This window comes from Microtus oregoni, unplaced genomic scaffold, assembly GCF_018167655.1.
Source record: "Microtus oregoni isolate MIOR12 unplaced genomic scaffold, Mior012 000006F_ref0000085, whole genome shotgun sequence".
Lineage (NCBI taxonomy): Eukaryota > Metazoa > Chordata > Mammalia > Rodentia > Cricetidae > Microtus > Microtus oregoni.
In genome coordinates, this window is record NW_024543065.1 from 48,429,643 (window position 1) to 48,447,886 (window position 18,244).

At 47.1% G+C, this 18,244-nt stretch overlaps 1 protein-coding gene across 5 annotated transcripts in view; it reads left to right on the forward strand.

Annotated features, from left to right (window-relative positions):
* Positions 1-2,630: 2,630 nt before the first annotated feature.
* Zc3h4 (zinc finger CCCH-type containing 4) overlaps positions 2,631-18,244 on the forward strand; it is a 41,314-nt gene continuing 25,700 nt past the window's right edge. The window contains exons 1-2 of one of the 5 annotated variants that reach the window (XM_041653649.1): positions 2,631-2,656; positions 3,861-4,026. In XM_041653649.1, the coding sequence (XP_041509583.1) occupies positions 3,866-4,026 (161 nt within the window). In that variant the 5' untranslated portion in view covers positions 2,631-2,656; positions 3,861-3,865. Of the gene's footprint in view, positions 2,657-3,291; positions 4,027-4,203; positions 4,296-5,660; positions 5,733-18,244 lie in introns of those variants that run through there. The other 4 variants (XM_041653648.1, XM_041653652.1, XM_041653651.1 and 1 more) reach the window with 4 other exon arrangements.

Below are 18,244 nucleotides of genomic sequence, written 5' to 3' on the forward strand. Positions count from 1 at the left end.
GTACACATTATTAATATTCACAAGGACCAGGAAAGAAGGATTTGAGGCTTTGGGCTCCTTGACATGGTCGTGCCGACAACACATCCACAACCTCCTTCACTCAGTGTTTCTTCTACTCTTTACAGGCAGTTCCTCTCCTTTTACCTTACTAAAACATCTTTTGGCCCAGGAGATCCAGGCCAACTCTACTGCCTCTGCCTTCTGTGTGCTATAGAGTACAAGGATTACAGACGTATACCACATGATTGGATTATCTTTGTGGGGGCTCAGGTGATCAAAATCAGGTTTTCATGTACCTGTTTGCCATGTTGCCTGCTGTGGAGTTCTTTTTTCTTTTCTCTTCTTCTTCCTTCTTTGCTTATTGTTATTTTTTTTCTATTTGGTTTTTTTGAGACAGGACCTTGCTCTGTATACCATGTTAGCCTTGAATTCACAGAGACCTGCCTGCCTCTGCCTCCCAAGTGCTGGGATCAAAGGCTTACGCCACCACTGCAAGTTTATTATTTGCTTTTTAGATTTTTCCCTTGTTTTGTGGGAGTTTTTGTTTTGTCTTGTTTGATTTGAGATAGGGTCTTGCTCTCTAGTTTAGATTACCTTGGAACTTACCATGTAGCCGGGGTGATCTTCCTGTCTCAGCCTCAGAAGTGCTGGGAATGCTGAGCAGTGGTGGTGCACACCTTTTATTCCCAGCACTCAGGAGACAGAGACAGGGGGATCTCTGTGAGTTAGAGACCAGCCTGGTCTACCATGTGAGGTCCAGGACAGGCTCCAAAGTTACAGAGAAACCTTGTCTCAAAAACAAAACAAAACAAAAGACAACAAAACAAAAAACCCTCCAGCTCCTCCCCTAAAAGTGTTGGGATTACAGGTATTATCTACCATGGTCAGTTTATAAGGATATTTTTAGATAATCTAGTTATGAGCAGGTCAAAAGATCTGCTCTTAGAGACATTGCATATAAGGGAGTAAGTGGCTAATTTCAACTCCAGACACTGGTGGATCTTTGGGAGTTTGAGGACACCCAGCTCTACATAGGGAGGTATATAGTGAGAGCCTGTGTGTCGGGGGTATAGCTTCTATTAGATTAGGAACTGTGTGTGGGTGTCTCAGAGAATTTGTGTAGCAAGTGCAAGAGTTTGGATTGCACCCAAAGAAATTAGATCGGGGCCTGGAGAGATGGCTCATCTATTAAGAGCCATTTCAGAGGACCTGAGTTCAATTCCCAGCACCCACATGTTGGCTTACACCTGGCTGTGACTCCCTCCAGTCCCAGGAGAACTGGCCCTCTTCTGGCACCGATATACATTTAGGCAAACACCAAGACACATAAAATAAAAATAAATTAAATTAGGGATTGAATCCCGACAGAAACTTTGGTTAAAGATCAAAAGGCTCTTAGCAAGCAGTCTCAAATGAGTGGCTCATTAGTTTTTCAGAACTAATTTTATGTCACCACCAACCCCAACATACATCTCAGATGAGCTATGAATTTTGTTTTCTTTCATTACAAGGCCCCTATCTTCGTATATTTTTCTTTCCCTTTTGAGAACAAAAGGGATACCTGCTTCAAAAGGGGGTGAAAGATCTATTTCCTTCCTTCGGATCTCTCTCTTCTTCCTGTCCCTGTCATTATTCTTGCCTCCATTTTCTCTCTCTTACGGGCAATTTCCATTACTAAACTCCATGATGCTGTGCCCATCTTTTGTCACAGAAAGTGGCACGGTAAAAAGAACTAATGAAAACGTAGGTCTCTGGGTGCAAATAGAACTGAACAATTTAGCCTGGTGGTGGTGGTGCACGCCTTTAATCCCAGCACTCAGGAGGCAGAGGCAGGAGGATCTCTGTGAATTGGGGGCCAGCCTGGTCTACAAATCTAGTTCCAGGACGGGCACCAAAGAAACCCTGTCTCAGCAGGGCGGTGGTGGCACACGCCTTTAATCACAGCACTCGGGAGGCAGAGGCAAGCGGATCTCTGTGAGTTCGAGGCCAGCCTGGTCTAGAATAGCTAGTTCCAGGACAAAACCAAAAGCTACGGAGAAACCCTGTCTCGAAAAACCAAAAAAAAAAAAAAAAAGAAAGAAAAAGAAACCCTGTCTCGAACAAAACAAGAACTAAACAACTTTTAAAATTATTTAGTGTGTGAGTCCGAACCTGAGGTTAGAAAACATGGTATCTTTCTGGAGCCGTTTCTCTCCTTCCCTCACGCGGGCCAGGATGACCTTAGATTTCTCATTTTTCTGTTCCCCCTAACTCCATCGCTCCGCCCCTTCCCCTGAGTGCTGCAGAGCCGTCGCGATCGGTTCTACCCGATGCTGGCAATGTATGCTTAGAACCAAGCACTGCTAACTGAGATTTATTCCCAGATCCTGGCCCCAAACCTATGATCTTAAGCCAATTGAGCCTTCAGCCTTCGGTTTCAGCCTCCATTTATAAACGAAGACCATCAACTTGGGAAAAGTGGTGAGGGTCAAAAGATTTTGTTCGTGTTTTAAAGAACCTAGAGGATTTTCACTACGCCCGCAGGTCAGGCCCCGCCCTTCTCGCCCCCAGGGATGACGTCACCAACAGAGTTATGTAGTGACGTCATCTCCGGGCCGCCTCTGCTCCAGCCCCTCTTCGGAAACGTCCGGCTCCTGGGACCGGTCTTCGGCTTTCGGTTAAATTTTTTTCCCTCCCATTCTCCCACCTAAAACTTTTGGCTCTTCCCGCCTTCCTTCAAACTAGCAATTTTCGGTTCTTCTCGCTTGCTCTGGGGCGAGCTCCTGAAAGTCATTTACTCTTTGAGTTAATTAATCGCCTTTTCAGCCCCACCCGTGCAGCTCATTCGCTAATTCCTATTCGCTCAGCTCGATTTATTTCAGCTACTTCCGCCTCTTGCCGCGCTCCCTTCACTGACTTCGGCTCTTTCCGGATTATCTCAAGTCCTCGGGTTTCTCCAATCCCGAAGCGCTTCGGTTATTTCCGGCTCACGGTGCCTTCTCTAGTCCCACCCCCACGACCACCCTCGGTTCTTTAGGTGGGTCTCCGATCCGCTTCAAGTTCCTTCAGTGACCTAGATCATCCTTCGGCTCTTTCCGGCTTATTCCAGCCTCTCGGGTTTTTTTCAGCTGCATTCGGCTCTTTCCGTCTCTCCTCCGCCTCTCCCTTCCGCTTCGGTTCTTTCCGCCTTCTTTCGGGCGGGCTGTCTCTGCCCCTCTCCACGTGACGCTTCTTCGGCCTCTCAGTTACCCCCTCCCTCCACGCCCTTCCTCCGGCTTCAGCCTCTGTGCTCGTCCCGGCTGTGCCGCCATTTTGTGTGAATTCCTGACCGCGGCGGGGGCCCGGCAGCTGGGGCATCTAGGGCGGGCAGACAGTCGGCCCATCTCCGCAGCCCGTTCCCTCTTCTCCTTAAATTTTTTTTTTTAACCATCCCCTTGCTCGCTCTCCTCTTTCCCCCTTCCCCTTCGCTTGCTCCGTTGCGCGCGACCCGCGCTAATTACACCCAACCACCCACCAGTGTCCGTGTCCCCCGGGTCTCCGGCCTCGGGGGCCCGTGTGTGTGTGTGTGTGTGTGTGTGCGTGATCGGAAGGGGACCTCTCGCCCCGATGAGGGTCCCGTGCCCGTGAGCGAGTGATCGCAGGGGCGGGCTGCTGAGAGAGGCGGCGGGTGGCCTCGCCGGGGCCTAGGCCGCGCGGCCTACGTAGAAGTCGGCTCAGAGGTGATTCCGAAACCGAAAAAAAGCCTATATATATTATCTATAGAAAGAGATAGATAGGTATATGCCCAATTCCCATCAGGAGCCTTGGAGAGCTGAAGTGTGCCCCTCCCGCCACGCCCAAGCAGTCCTTTTTCGTGCATTAACATCCCCTCCCCCTCAAAGGAACGATGGAGGCCGCGCCCGGGACCCCCCCGCCGCCGCCATCAGAGTCGCCGCCGCCGCCATCGCCGCCGCCGCCATCAACGCCTTCGCCTCCTCCGTGTTCCCCCGACGGCCGCGCGGCCACCCCGCACCTCCTCCACCACCGCCTCCCGCTCCCTGACGACAGGTCAGGCCCCCGGCCTGAGCCGGGCAGCGTCCCCCGGGGGGGGGAGGAGGAGGAGGAGGAGGAAGGGGACGGCCGCCATGTTGGGCCGGGCCGCGGAGGAGGAGGAGGAGGAGGAGGAGGAAGGGCGGGGTCGGTGGGTGTCTCTAGCTCGCTCGCTCTTTCTCGCTTCGCTTTCTCTCCCGGCCTCATGCGTTGCCCCCCCTCGCGGCGTTCGCCCGCTCTCCCTCGCTCTCGCTCTGTCTTTTTTTGGGCGCCATGCTGAGGGGAAGGTGAGGAGGCGCCCCCTGGACCCCCCGCGCCCGCCGGTCTGTCCGTCCGTCCGCCCGTCCGGGTCACGGGCCGCCAAGGGGGTGGGCTTGCCGAGGCCCATCAGGCTCCTCGGCCGCCCCTGCGCCCGGAGCTGGTCGTCAGCGGCCTGTCGCCTGGCTTCGGGGAAGGCTTTGGGGGAGGGGCCCCCGGATTCTCTTGTTTTAGGGGGATCTGCAGTTTACAGCTCCTCTCTTAGGGGTTCGGAGTTGGGTGTCTTCCCAATCCCTGACAGTATCCTTTCTCCTGGGGGAGGTATATACCCTGCTCATTTTGGATAGGTACCCGAGTCTAACGGAGGCAGAAAGTGGGGGTTCGCATCAGCCTTCGCTCCATCCTTCTGTGGAGGGCACCCTTGGATGGGGGCTCTTGTGCACTCTGAATTTTTTGGCGGGAGGTATTTTCTAGTTACTCCCTAGAAGGCAGGCAGGGAAGGGGTGCATCTCCAGCTTTTTAGGTGAAAGCTCCTGACCTTTTTTTTGTAAACCCTGCCTTTTTTCTCAGGGTCCCCTCTTTTTGTAGGTAGGTGACATTGGTGGAGGATCCTTAAGTTTTTTTTTTTTTTCCCTCGGGGGTGTCGAAGATTGTTTGCTGTAGATAGGAGAGGAAGTTGGCCACTGTTTTCTTCTGGGCATGTCTCCTCTTTAAGGGTAAAATGGGGTGCTATTGCTCTTATGGGAGCAAAGGAGGTTCCCTTGTACTTTGGCAGAATGTGAACTATGGCACCCCATGTCCTTTATTAAGTGCGAAGTGGGTTCCCCCACGCCCTTCTCTGGCTGGTAATAATGGGGACAGCCCCGCTCGTTTTCAGGTTGAGGTTTTGGCCCTCCTGGAGCATAAGGGTATGGGGTACAGGATTTGCTGACTCCTGGGGGCTGGAAGGAATAGATTTGAAAATAGAAAGGTGAGTTTCAGTGGGCAGGAAAGCGAATCTTGCAGGCAGTGGGGGCAGGGGTAGGGTGGAGAATTCGCTGGACAGATGGCTTGCAGCCGCCTCGGGAGTCCCAGAGCACCCCTCCAGACAAGGGTCTCAGCCCTTTATCCCCACTCCCACGTCCTCTTTCGTTTCCCTTTCTCCTTCACAGACCCTTCTTTGCCTTTTAAAAGAAATGGCACCCACATTCAAAGACACAGGTGCAGCAGTTTGGTGAGCTTTTTACTTTTTTTTTTTTCTCGTTTTGTTCTAATTAAATGTATCGTCCTGGGAATCGCAGCCCTTCGCAGCCAGACTACAGTTCAAGGAAATAAACAGATTAGCGGAGGTCTGTTCGCTAAACCCACGTTGGGCTTCCAGGCCCTCTCGGGGGCAGGTGCCTTACTCAAAGGTGCTTACGAGCTTTATCCGACCTCTAAGGAGTTCTCTTATGTCAGAAGTGTATGTCTTACAATGGGTTGGGATGGTAAGTAGCCTCTTTTATTGAGTAATTCAATTATCTCCCTCTTTTAGTCCCTTTCCTGCCTGCTTCCTCCTCGCCTTTAGACCAAAGTGATGCTTGAGAGTGGATTTATTATGTTCAAATCAGGATTCTAACCCTATTGAGCCCTTTTAGACTTGCACATCCTTTCAGTGTTTACTTTTGAAAATTTGATGTACACAGTTTTCTTTCTTTCTTTCTTTTTTTTTTTTTTTTTTAAAAAGTGTTACTGTAACATGACAAAAATCCATGGAAAAGGCCCAGTATGTTTTCCGACCCTTGGTGACCCTCTTTCCAGATCCATCCATTGCTTTGTCTGCAGCCTTCAGAGAAAGTGGCTGCTTCAAGTGTAGGGAACAAGCTTACTGATTTGGTTTATTCTTTTATTCAAGTTAAAATCACATCCCGTCCCGCCCCCCCCCCCCCCCCGAAAAAAGACCGTTTCAAGCAGGTCCTTATTTTACTGGAATGTTTCTTATGGTGATAGACATTTAAATTGAGCAAGTCATTTGTAAAGTACTGTCTAAGCACAAAATGTATCTGTAAACTGTGTCAAATCCTGATCTCTCCTGTCTCCACCGCTCTTTGTTGGAAAGCACATGCCTGACTGTGAAAAGTTGATGTAAAACGTGTTACACGCCCAGTCATGTTGGAGAGAACACCTCCCATCCTCAGTGCTCCCTCATCCTACACATACAAGTTAAAAAGAAACGTGGACAACAAAAACAGCAGCAATGACTTGCAGGACCTAACACTGTCCTTCTAATGTGTTTTACAAGCATAAGTTCTTCTGTTAAAAGACAAAAACACCACGTTGAAGTACCATTGTCCCCTGGCCCACTTTTGGTCCCTGATGTACTTTGTTAGGGAAGTCATTCTCACACATATGCCTAGTCCCTTCCAAAGGAACCTGTTTCCCTCTTTGCATCCTCAGGAGAAAAGAGGCCCACCCGCCCTTGAGCATGGAAGCTGCAGTTTGTCAGGCCTCTCGTTTTATTCCTTTTAATATATTCACAGTTACCTGCCATGCAATGGTGGCCTGATGTAAAATCAGTTATTGGAGGAAGAAGTTTCCATAACATATTACTGCACAAAATGTCTAAAGCACGAACTCAATACACAGTCCAGTGCGCTGGGTCAGCTGGAAAAAACATTTGAAGGTTCCCATCTTGTGTAAAATTCCTCCTCTAGGAGCTCAGAACAGAAACTGGATTGCCAGCTGATAACCTTTCCATTCCACATGTTTAGGGTTACTAAATTGCAAAAGGATGTTTAAACTTTAAAATAAAATGTTAGAAGGAAATGGGATTCCTTTTGGAAATGAAAATTTTAGCAGTCATTTTGCTGAACTTGAAGGTGTTTTCTCAACACATTTTAAAGCACTTTTAGGCATAGCCATACAAGGATTTGTTGTTTTTGATTTGTTTGCAGAGGAGTCCCTGATATTAAGTCAACTGCATTTAGCTAGTCCTTATTTTTGGAATGTCACAGTAGTACCTTTTTTTTTTCCTCCCCAAACTGATGTACCAATACAAGTTAATAATGAAATTAATGGATGTTGCAAAAGCAAAAGAAAAGGGTGTCACTTGGAATCCCTGATTTTAACAGCAAAGCTTTAATACTTTGTAACCTTGGAAGTTTTTGTTTTCTCTGGATGAAAAGTATAATTTGAAAGCAAGTCAAAAATCTCCAGTAAGAGTACAATGGGCTTTGACAGTGACAGTGTAGCTGCTTCAAGTCAGAGCTACCCCCACCCCCATTCTCCAGTTTATTCCTCCAAAGATAAAGTGATTGATTCTGTATAAGGGCTTTCTAACTCCTAGTCTGTCTTCTAGGGCTTTCCTTCATTGACTTTTAAGGTTTAGATTGATTTTGATTCTTGACAGAATTTTTTGGAAGTAAAGTTAGCTCTTTTAGAAAATCGTCCGTGTGGTTTTTGCCTTAGTCAGAGAGACCCAAGAGGAAATTGTGTGGGAAGGCAGGCTACCCTTACTTCCCTGCCTGGCAAGTTAGAGGTGAATGAATGTGTGGCTCTTGAATTTGAGTGTTTGCATATAGCCAAACTCTAGGATAGGTTCCTAGGCCCTGGCATTGCCCCCCTCCCCCATCCATTGCTGTTCAGTCTTTTACCTTCCCTGTGTACTGTCTCTTGTCTCAGAACCACCTTCTTCATTGTTCTGTGGCTGAGGTGTCCCTAGAAACGTTTTTCATGGAGGTGAGGATTAGGGATTCATTTCCAGTGAATACCTCTGTTGAAAGCAACTAATTAAACTGTCTCCAGGTCTCTGTGGATAGTTTTAAGTCAGTCCAAATTTAGGGAACCTATATGTGGTCTGTATGGATGGAAACTTCTAGTAGTACCAGAGTGACTGGTTCTGCCCTGCTGTGGAATCTTTAGTGATGTGGCTTGAGTTGTACCTCACCACTGCTGGGGTGCACAGCCAGGATGGGAGGAAATAGGAAGGTTGCAGCATTCTGGCAGTTGTTACTTGTTGAGTGCTTTGAGGACCTGGAGGAACAGCCCGCTCATTGGCAAGAGGTAAAATGAAGGAAATGGTCTGGAGTCAGTTACATAATTAAGGCCTCATAGGCTGTGGCAAGTTGTCTGTTTGGATAAGTAAAGGCAAAAATGAACTTGCCCAGAGGCAGCCAAACTTTCCAGCTCTGGCTTTCCTAGTTTGGATGCCTCGCCTGCTGCAAAGCTCTGTTGCATCTGTGAGTGCTCTGGACACACTATACACGCAGTGCAGCGTTCGTGTTGTGACAGTGCTGTGTGGAAGGTGGGGTGGTTTCACAGTCAATTTCAGGCACATTGCCCATTGAGGTGATTCTTGAGCTGCTGTGACAAATGAAGAGATGGCCTCTTGGTTGGTGCTAGTGACAGCCACATCATCATAGAGATAATTTTTCATTAGGTTGTAGACTGCTAGAAGTAGCTTGTTTCTCCTGGCCAGATTGCTCCCCCTACAGAGTACCTTACTGTTTTCCCTGCTTTGGCTCTGTTGATTGGTGACTCAGCTCCCTGTTTGTCAGGGAAGTGGTAACATAGCTGAACACAGGAGGTGGCAACAGGATGTGAAGGAAGAGAGTGGGTATTTGGAAACAGCTCTTACTATTCAGGGCTGGTGCCTTGTAGCACCAGTGCTCACTTCTTGGTCACTACAGTCCATTGGGTACTGCAGAGCACCCACACGGTGGCTGCGGCACAGTGCCTCTTTCCTTACATAGGAGGAAATTCTAAATAGAACTCGGTCTGGTGTGTAAGTAGGAGCGGGGTGTGTGTGACAAAGAAGTTCACTCATCCTGTACCTTTCAGATTCTGGGCAGCTTTCTTTTCTTTTCTTTTTCTGGGCAGCTTTCTTAATCGAAAGCCTAGTGAGGACTAAAGTCGATGGAAGCCATCTTGTGGCACTTCTTATTGCACAGTGCTTGTTCTAGATGCTAAAATGTCCTGCTGTCTTGAGCCAGTGCCTGCTGTACTGGCATGTATTTGCCTTCGCAATTAAGAGTGGAGTGAGTCAGCATTCCAGCTGAGCTGGGCCCCCTGAGAACCAGAAAGCTGGGGATTCAAAGCCAACTGTCACTCTTCAACCCACCTTCTTGCTCTACGTCAGCCAACCTCTCCTGGTTTGAGTCTCTGAGGGCCAGGTGTGCTGGATTCCAGGATCTTCCACCTCTTGTAATTTGGCTGTTTATTCAGCAGCAAGGCTTGTCCTGCATTTTGCTTGGAACAGAAATGTTTCATTGTTGTGTTTTGTTTTCAGTACTAGGGGAGGAACCCAAGGCCCTGCAACTGCTAGATGGTTGCTCTACTACAGAGCTGTATCCCTAACCCTTGGTTGTTGTTTTCATTTGTGAGACAAGCTCTCACAGTTTAGTACATACTAGCCTTCAACTCTAAGTGATGCTCTTTCTTAGACTTCATAATGCTGGGATGCAGGTCAGTGGTGGCACACACCTTTAATCCCAGCACTTGGGAGGCAGAGACAGGTGGATGGATGAATCTCTGTGAGTTCAAGGCCAGCCTGGTGTACTGAGTAAATTCCCTACAGGCTCCAAAGCTACAGAGAAATTCTGTCTCGAAAAACCAAGGGGGGGAAAAAAGAATGCTGGGATCACAGATGCAGCAAACATCTCTGACTAGCCCCTAGTATTTGTTGTTTTGGCTGGTTTAACAAGAGAGGTTCTCACACAGTAGCTCTTCCTGACATAGAACACTGGCTATCTTACCATGCTGAGTCCCCTGTACGACAATCCTTCTGCCGCTGCCTTCTTAAGTGTTTGGATTGCAGGTGTGTTCCTCTGTGCCCTTTGACTTGAGGCTGGCTCTCAGTAGCATAACTGTACCTTTATAAGTTGAAAGGTCTAAGGGTAACCTTCAAGGCCTGCTGCAGTCTTCCTGGTCTTCCTTTACTAGCTATTTAACCTTTGCTGGGAAATCAACAAAAAAGATTTAATCATGAAAAATGCTAGAGGCTGTATGTGACAGGTGCTGTCCTGAGTCTGCTACATTGCTCTTCTCTCTCACTTTTAGATTAGTTTTATTTTAGTTTGTGTGTGTGTTGGCATGTTTACATTAGTGCAGGTGTCCTCAGAGGCAATAGATTCCCTGGAACTAGAGTTACACTTATTTGGGGACTGGCAACTGCTTAGGTCCTATAGACCAGTATTTAGTGCTCTTAACAACTGAGCCATCTCTTTAGTCCTCTTCCTTTTTTGATATGGAGTCTGATTCTATAGTTCAGGCTGGCCTTAAACTTGAAGCAGTCCTTCTGCTTCAACTTCCCAAGTGCAGTGGTATAGTACTTTTTTTGTTGTTTTGAGACAGGTTCTAAACTCGCTACATAGATCAGGTTGGCCTCAAACTCACCGACATCTGTTTGCCTTAGCCTCCCAAGATTGGGACTAAAGACAAGTACCACCATACTTATACCGCTACAGTACTTTTCACACTGTAGCATATGGTCTTTAATGGGCTATGAAGTCCATTTATTGATGTGTCTTCATACTAAGCAAACATGAGAAGAGGGTAGAAATGTAGATAAGTGAAACTTCCTTTATATCTTTACACAAAATGTAAAAGGAGATGAGACATAGGTCAAGGGCAGAAAGTTTGAGCCTGACATGATGATCAGGCCTGCAGTTCCAGCTTCCTGGGAGACTAAGGCAAGAGGATCACAAGGCCTGCCTTAGCTAAGCTCATCGAAGCATGGGTAACTTTAGCAAGACCCTGTCAAGATAGAAGTAAAAAACGGAACTGTCTGGTGATGTGGTCAGTGGTATTTTGCATGTACAAAAACCTGGGTTCCATTCCTGGCCCCAGTACTACAAAAAAGAAATTGAAAAGAAAGAAAATAAAAATTGAAAGCTGTTCATCTAGTATAGGACTTTGTCCCTTCCCTTGTCCTGAGTCAGTTTTTATAGGCCGAGTTTATCAGCATAGCCATGCTCATCTGTATTATCCTCAGCAGCAAATGGGAGAGCTGAGAAATTGAGACAGCACCATATGGCGTGCAAAAGCTGACAATGTATACTCTGGGCCCGTGACCAGGCTTGTTGGCCTGGGCACACAGTGGCCATAGTATGCTTATGTGGGGTGGATGGGTAGTATAAAGTTGGTGAACTTTCATGAAAAATGCTAGAGGCTGTATGTGACAGGTGCTGTCTCTCCCCACTGTGCTGTCCTGAGTCTGCTACATTGCTCTTCTCTCTCACTTTTAGATTAGTTTTATTTTAGTTTGTGTGTGTGTTGGCATGTTTACATTAGTGCAGGTGTCCTCAGAGGCAATAGATTCCCTGGAACTAGAGTTACACTTATTTGGGGACCAGTTCATAGAGGTTCCATCATCCTTGTGTTCCATGCTTGGGCATGTAGGCTCAAGCTTTTTAGCTGCAAAGTGGATGGGTGAATTTTTCCTTTTTGAGGTACTGGGAATGAACCAAGAATGTTCTAGATAAAGTGCTGTACCACCCCCCTTCATGGCTGGGATTTTCATTCATGAGAAGTAACAAAAGTCTTCCTAAGGTCCAGCTCTGGAAGTGATAACAGCCAATTCATCCTTCTGTGACCTAACCCTAGGCAGTTGGGGCCAGACTCTAGAGTCTCTTGACTAAATGTTTACTGCAGGTGGCTTGGATAATTGCCCTCCTCGTTTTCCTAACAGACGGCTGGGGCTTAGTTTTTCTTAGCATGTCATCATACAGAGCACCAGCAGACGCTTTATGCAGGTAATTGCAGCTCTTCAGAAGTTCTTAATGTGTGTGTGTTTTAAGATTTATGTCATGTATGAATGTTTTGGGAATATGTGTATGCCTGATGCTCAAAAAGGGTATCAAAATTATTGGAAGTATGAGTTTAAGGTCAGCTGTTCTATAAAGTAAGTTCTAGAACAGTCAGAGCTACACAGAGAAACCATCTTAACGCCCAAAACAAACAAACAACAAAAAGCCCTAACAGTGGTTAAGAGCACGTGGTGATTGTCCAGAGAACCTGAGTTCCTTTCTCAGAACCCACAGGTACATATACATACATACATAAAAATCTTTTTTCTTTTTCTTTTTTGGGTTTTTCGAGAAAGGGTTTCTCTGTGCAACAGCCCTGACTGTCCTTCCTGGAACTCACTTTGTAGATCAGGCTGACCTCGAACTCACAGATGTTCACCTGCCTCTGCCTTCCAGGTGCTGGGATGAAAAGCATGAGCCACCACTGCCTGGATCATAATAAAAATCTTTTTTTTTTTTTTTTTTTTTTAAAGATACTGTGCCACCGTGTGGTACTGTCTTTAATCTCAAGCACTCTGGAGGCAGAGGCAGGCAGATCTTTGAGTTTGAGACCAACCTGGTCTATAGAGTGAGTTCCAGGACAGCCAAGGCTACACAGAGAAACCCTGTCTCAAAAAACCAAAATAATAAATAAATAGATAAATAAATAAAAAGGTCATACAAACGTAGGGAATATAGTTTTGTGCTATGCTAAAAGCATGCACAAGGCTCTATTGGTTGGCAATGTTAATTCCTCTAAAAAATTATTAGGTGGAATCTTTCTTCAGATTAGACATTTCTCTCCTGAGTAAGAGAATTGCTTTCATACCATACAAACTCATCAACTGGTACCCCCTGCCAGCAAAGGCTGTGATAGTCATCTTCTGGAAGAGCCATGTGTCCTGGCTGTTTGCCAACTGGTAGGAGTCAAGACAATAACTACTCCCACAAAGGAAATGGCAACTTTTGTGTCTGGGAGGTTCCTCTGGGCTTGCTTTCTTAGGCTGTAGATTTGAGCTTCTGCTAAGAGTTTTGTGCTTGAATAAACCTCAAGGTGGGGGCTGCAGTTTGTGAATACAAGTGTGCATTTCCTTAGGGCACTTTTGAAAATTTCCTCTTTTGGGTTTGCCTTGCTTGCTTACCCGGCTTCCGCATCCCAAGACAATGTCTTACTCTGTTGTCAAGCAGTCCTCATCTGATGGAGGGTCTCCTTCCACCTTGACCTGGGTTCTGACAGTTTATGTTATCAGAGGCAAGAGCTTTTGCTGGCTAAACTATCTCACTGGCCCTCCTCCCTCATTTCGACATTTCTTGGAACTGTCATTTTATCCATTTCATATATATATTGCTTATTTTGTCTGTTTAATAAATTATTCCTGTACAGATGATTTCTGGCTGTCTTAAGGCTAGAGATTAAGAGCTAGGCTTTGGGATCAGAGTCCTGATTTCTAGTTCTAGTTCTGCTTCTTGTTGTTATCCTGTAGGCACATTTCTTTCCATTTCTTAGCCTCAGTTTGCTTGTCTATAAAATGGAGATGTGATGAAGCACATGGTAACAAGAGGAGACAAGGGTGAGTTCAGCGTGGAGCTGTAGATGTTAGTAGTGAGCAATGCAGACCGCCTTCCGGCTGCTCAGGACCCCAGGATACAGGAAGTTGAGCAGAGGTGTCGCCCAGCCCTTACCTTGTTTCTTCCTATTTTTTCTTTCTTTTCTTTCTCTGTAGCTTTGGAACCTGTACTGGAACTTACTTTGTAGACCAGGTGACCAGGCTGGCCTCAAACTCAAAACCCTCCACCTGCTTCTGCCACCCGAGTGCTGGTATTAAAGGAGTGTGCTACCTTGCCTGGCTAGGGATATATATTTATGTATATATCCATGTGTGTGTGTGTGTGTGCGCGTGCGCGCGCATGCGTGTGTGTTAAAAACCTCCATTATTCTTAGCAAAATTAGCAGTTAGCCATTAAGTGCCTGAAATACCCAGTCCTGCTTGAGCCCTTTGGACGTCTCTTGTGTGACATGCTGTAGGTTCAGATCCATGCACCGACATCAGGTGGTCTCTCTTCCTCTGAATGGTTTGTGCCAGTGGCTCATCTGGTTGTCACAAGGCAGGCATGTTACCATGGAGATGGCATGACATCACAGAGTGGGTTATGATTGTGCCTGCAAATGCCAAGGGGAGGGCAATAGAGCTCACTTGCTCATGGTTTCTGGTTGATGAACTGGGTAGTAAGGACACTGACAAACATGTGTGAGGTGCAGAGGCTTAATTCAGGGCTTCCCTAGCTCTGCAAAGCCCTCAGTGCTGTTCCCCTTGGCTGCTGTACCACTTCCTAGATCAAGGAAGGGAAGGTCATGGGCGGGGAAGGTAGGCTTCTTTAGGTATGAGCCCAGGCCAGCCTTCTAAAGGAGAGGCTCTGTGCCTTGGTTCCTAGTGATAGGCCTGTCCTACAGGGCCAGGCCAGGATCCTTGACTTTTGCACTTAGGCCGGTTGTTAAGCATTTGAAGAGGCAGTGTCTCCTTAAATTTTTGTGTTTTTTGTCCCTAGTTAATGGGTCATTAAGAGCCTACCTAGGCAATTTGTTGAGAGTCCGGTCAGTTAATGATCATAACCCTGACCTTCACATTAACCTAGCAGCCTCATGAGCTTCAGGTAATAGCCACTGTTCCATGAGTTTCCACTGCTATTTTGTGGTATATGTCGTCCTCCCTGCTCCCCAGTGTAAACCAGAGCCATGAGCTCCTGACTTCTTTGAACTTGGTTCAGTACTCTTTATCTGTAGAGTTGCTGAGAGCTATGAGCTTCCTTGTCCTGCCTGTGGGGTTTGTCTTCCTAACAAGCTTGATTGCTCCCACTGTCTTTGTCAGCTCTGCCTATCGTTTTTTCTCTTTGTCATACATTTTGAGGCTTTGTGGTCCCACGTAGATTAGTTGAAGAAATAGAGATAGTTTTGTCAGCAGGATTGGTTGAGAGAGGATGGCCGCAATGAAATGGTCATTTGTTGGCGGGCAGTCAGCAGTGTCACCCAAAGAAGTGGCTGTCTCTCTCACCCATGCCTGTTCCCCAGTCACATGCCAACTCCTTCAGGCTTCTCCATGTTGTGTACTCTGGTACTACTATTCTATCTAATTCTTTGGGTTCTGGTTTTTGAGACAGTCTTGTGAAGCCCAGGTTGGCCTCAAAGTTTCTCTGTAGCTAAGGATAACTTTGAGCTCCTGATGCTGCTGTCTCATCTGGTGTACTAGCTCCTTTTTGGACAAATGTAGTTTCTACGTTGTTGCTTACTGTATGAAAATTCCTTATGCAGGGCTTTGTCTGTTGTCTTCCACCCTAGAAATCCGTATAAGGCTATACCATTGTCCAGAAAAGAGCCCATTCTAGGGAAGAGGCAGAGCTGGTTGTGTATCACTTGGTCTGCAGGAAGAAACATCTTGCCCCATTCCTGAGCCTGCTTGGGAACACCAGATCTCCTTACTGAATATTTTGGGAAGCCCATGCTGTATGAGTCCGCAAGCTAAAGACTCTGAGGAATTAAACCCTACAAGTATTGTGTTGCTTAGACTGGGCATCTAGGTGTATTCTTTGACCAAAGAGGAGCTGCAGTGAACTCCAAAAATGGAAACTTGAATGCCTTGGAAGCTTTGTTCAGGAGATTGGAGGCAAAGCTGCAAGAAGCGAAGTGCTTGTCTGTCCTCTTTAAGTTTTATCTGCTGGCCAGGCAGTCTCCTGGGATGACTGGTTCTTATCAGTCTAGGGGGCCTGGGAGTGGCTCTGGCTGCAGGCTGGTAAACTGCTAGAGGCCAGGGAGAGAGGCAGTCTTTGCAGCACAGCAGCAGTAGCCTTTTCCCCCTGAGCACCTGTCTCTAGAGGGCTTGGCAGTCTAGATTGACACTATTAGTGCAGTGCTTCCCCCACTTTTCTTGGGGGATTATGTCACAGTCTATTAAGCGTGCTCCCTCGGTGTTTAATCCCACTCTGACATGGATTTTTCTGGCAGCCTGTTAATAGTGCCATTTCGTAAACCTGCCAGCTGTATTCTGTCCATGGCCCGTGGGATATCCGCCCTCTCCCAGTGGGCTTCCTTCTTTTCTGTGAATAGTCTGCAGGAAGTAGTCAGACCTGATACACCTCTTAGCTGGGGAGGCATCTGCAGCATGATGGTGGCAGAAATCATATGGGTCTGTAGATATAGTGACCAAGCTAGTGTCACCTTCCCAGTCCCTGCCTCAGCCCCCTGAGTGGGGTTACAGGCACAGATTGCCATGCCTGGCAATATTTCAAAAAAATCTCTATTTTTAAGTGTCTCTCCATTCTAGGTAAACAAAGTTTCAAACATGTGTCAGCCCATTTTGTAGAAACTTGTGCATGTAGCTCTTGCTGAGCTCAGATTTGCCTGGACCTATTAGCAACACTATTGGTGAGAATTTTGGGCTGAAGTCTTTGTAGGGTGGGGAAGCTTCTGGAAGGAAAGCTGTATGATTCTTTTTTGTTTCTTTTTTCTTTTGTTTTTTTTTTTTTTTGTTGTTGTTGTTTTTTTTTTTTTTTTTGTCTTTTGAGACAGGGTTTCTCTGTAGCTTTGGAGCCTGTCCTAGAACTCGCTCTGTACACTAGGCTGGCCTCAAACCCACAGAGATCTGCCTGTCTCTGCCTCCCGAGTGCTGGGATTAAAGGCGTGCATCACCACCACCTGGTTTGTATGATTCTTGATGACAGTTAAGTTCCTAGGATAATCTTGTCACACGTTCTCAGGGTGTTAGAAGTGGGCCACCTTCGTCAGAGCCAGCTGTAGCTTGGGGACAGGGTGGAAGCCTCACCTGACCTTGGGCAAGAGTTCCACCTGCACAGCCCTGTGCCTAGTGATCTATCGAAGACTGCCAGATGGACTGAATTTCGTGTGATTCCTGCTGTTTTTGTACAAGGAAACTGCAGGAAAGGAGGTAGTTGGGAACCCATTCCCAGACGCCATTATTTTTTCTAATTCCACAGGGATTCTGAGCCTGCCTGGCTCCAGCCTGCCCCTAGGCTCCCTGCTCCTTGCTCTTTCTCTGAGGTGTGGCCCTACCCCACCCACGGTATTCCCATCAGAGATATTAGGTGGGTTTGCTTCCATCACTGCAGGCTAGTGACCACACCACACAGTGAACACCTTTTTCCTTGAGATAAAACCAGTTTTCCTCGTCCGGCGTACTCATTGCCACAGGTTCTGAGCTGCACCTGCAGAGCGCCTCACTTGACAGGAATGCTGCTCTGCCCTGCCCCAGAGTTGTCTGTGTCTTCTGGTGCAGCAGAGCTGCTTGGGTGGGAAGCCTCTGAGGTACACAAGGCCTCTCTCCCCTCTGTGGTCACCTTTGATAAAGCATTGGGAGCCTGTGCCTTGCCGTCTGAGTGCTGTCCTTGACCTCCACTTTGTGTGTCACAGGGGCTAGGCCTCTTGGGTTTGAGCCAGGCCTGGATCCTTTGAATTGGGCTCTAGATTAATTAGAGAAGCGCCTCTTGAAGCTGTAGAAGGGCTGTGGAGAGCTGGGGAAAGAGGCTGTTGTTTCCCTTGGAGCCTTATAACGCTCAGGGCTTCTAAGTGGTTATTACCTCCTCCTGTAAAGCCTCTTTGGGGGTTCTTACCTATTCCCTTGTTTTGGTTAGCTTTTTCCAGGCCTGTTGCATTTTTAAAAAATTATTTTTTGGTGTGGTGTGGGATAGACCCACGAGTGTGCATGCTAGGCAGGTAGCCCAGGTTGACTTTTATCCTGCAGTCCTCCAGGTTTAGCTTCAATTCTCTTACTCTTGCCACTATTATCATATAATCTCTGACTCTTATTAGTTGCAGTGTATGGGACTTTTATGCCCATTCAAAGACTTTTCTGTTGTCATTTATGAGGAACATAGGGAGCTATAAAATAATTTGTTTGTTTTGTTGTTTGCCTTATTTGTGTGTGTGTGTGAGAGAGAGAGAGAGAGAGAGAGAGAGAGAGCGCATTACAGACAGACAGGGTTTCTCTATGTAATCCTTGTCCTGGCTGTCCTGGAACTCACTCTGTAGACAAGGGTGGCCTCGGATTCATAGAGATGTGCTTACCTCTGTCTCTCCAGTGCTAAGGTTAAAGGCATGGGCCACCACTGCTCAATTGTTGTTTGCCTTTTGACAGAGGGTCTCTGTAGCTCTGACTGTCTTAGAATTCACCATGCAGACTAGGCTGTTCTGGATCTTACACAAATCTCCCTCTCTCTGCCTCCTGAGT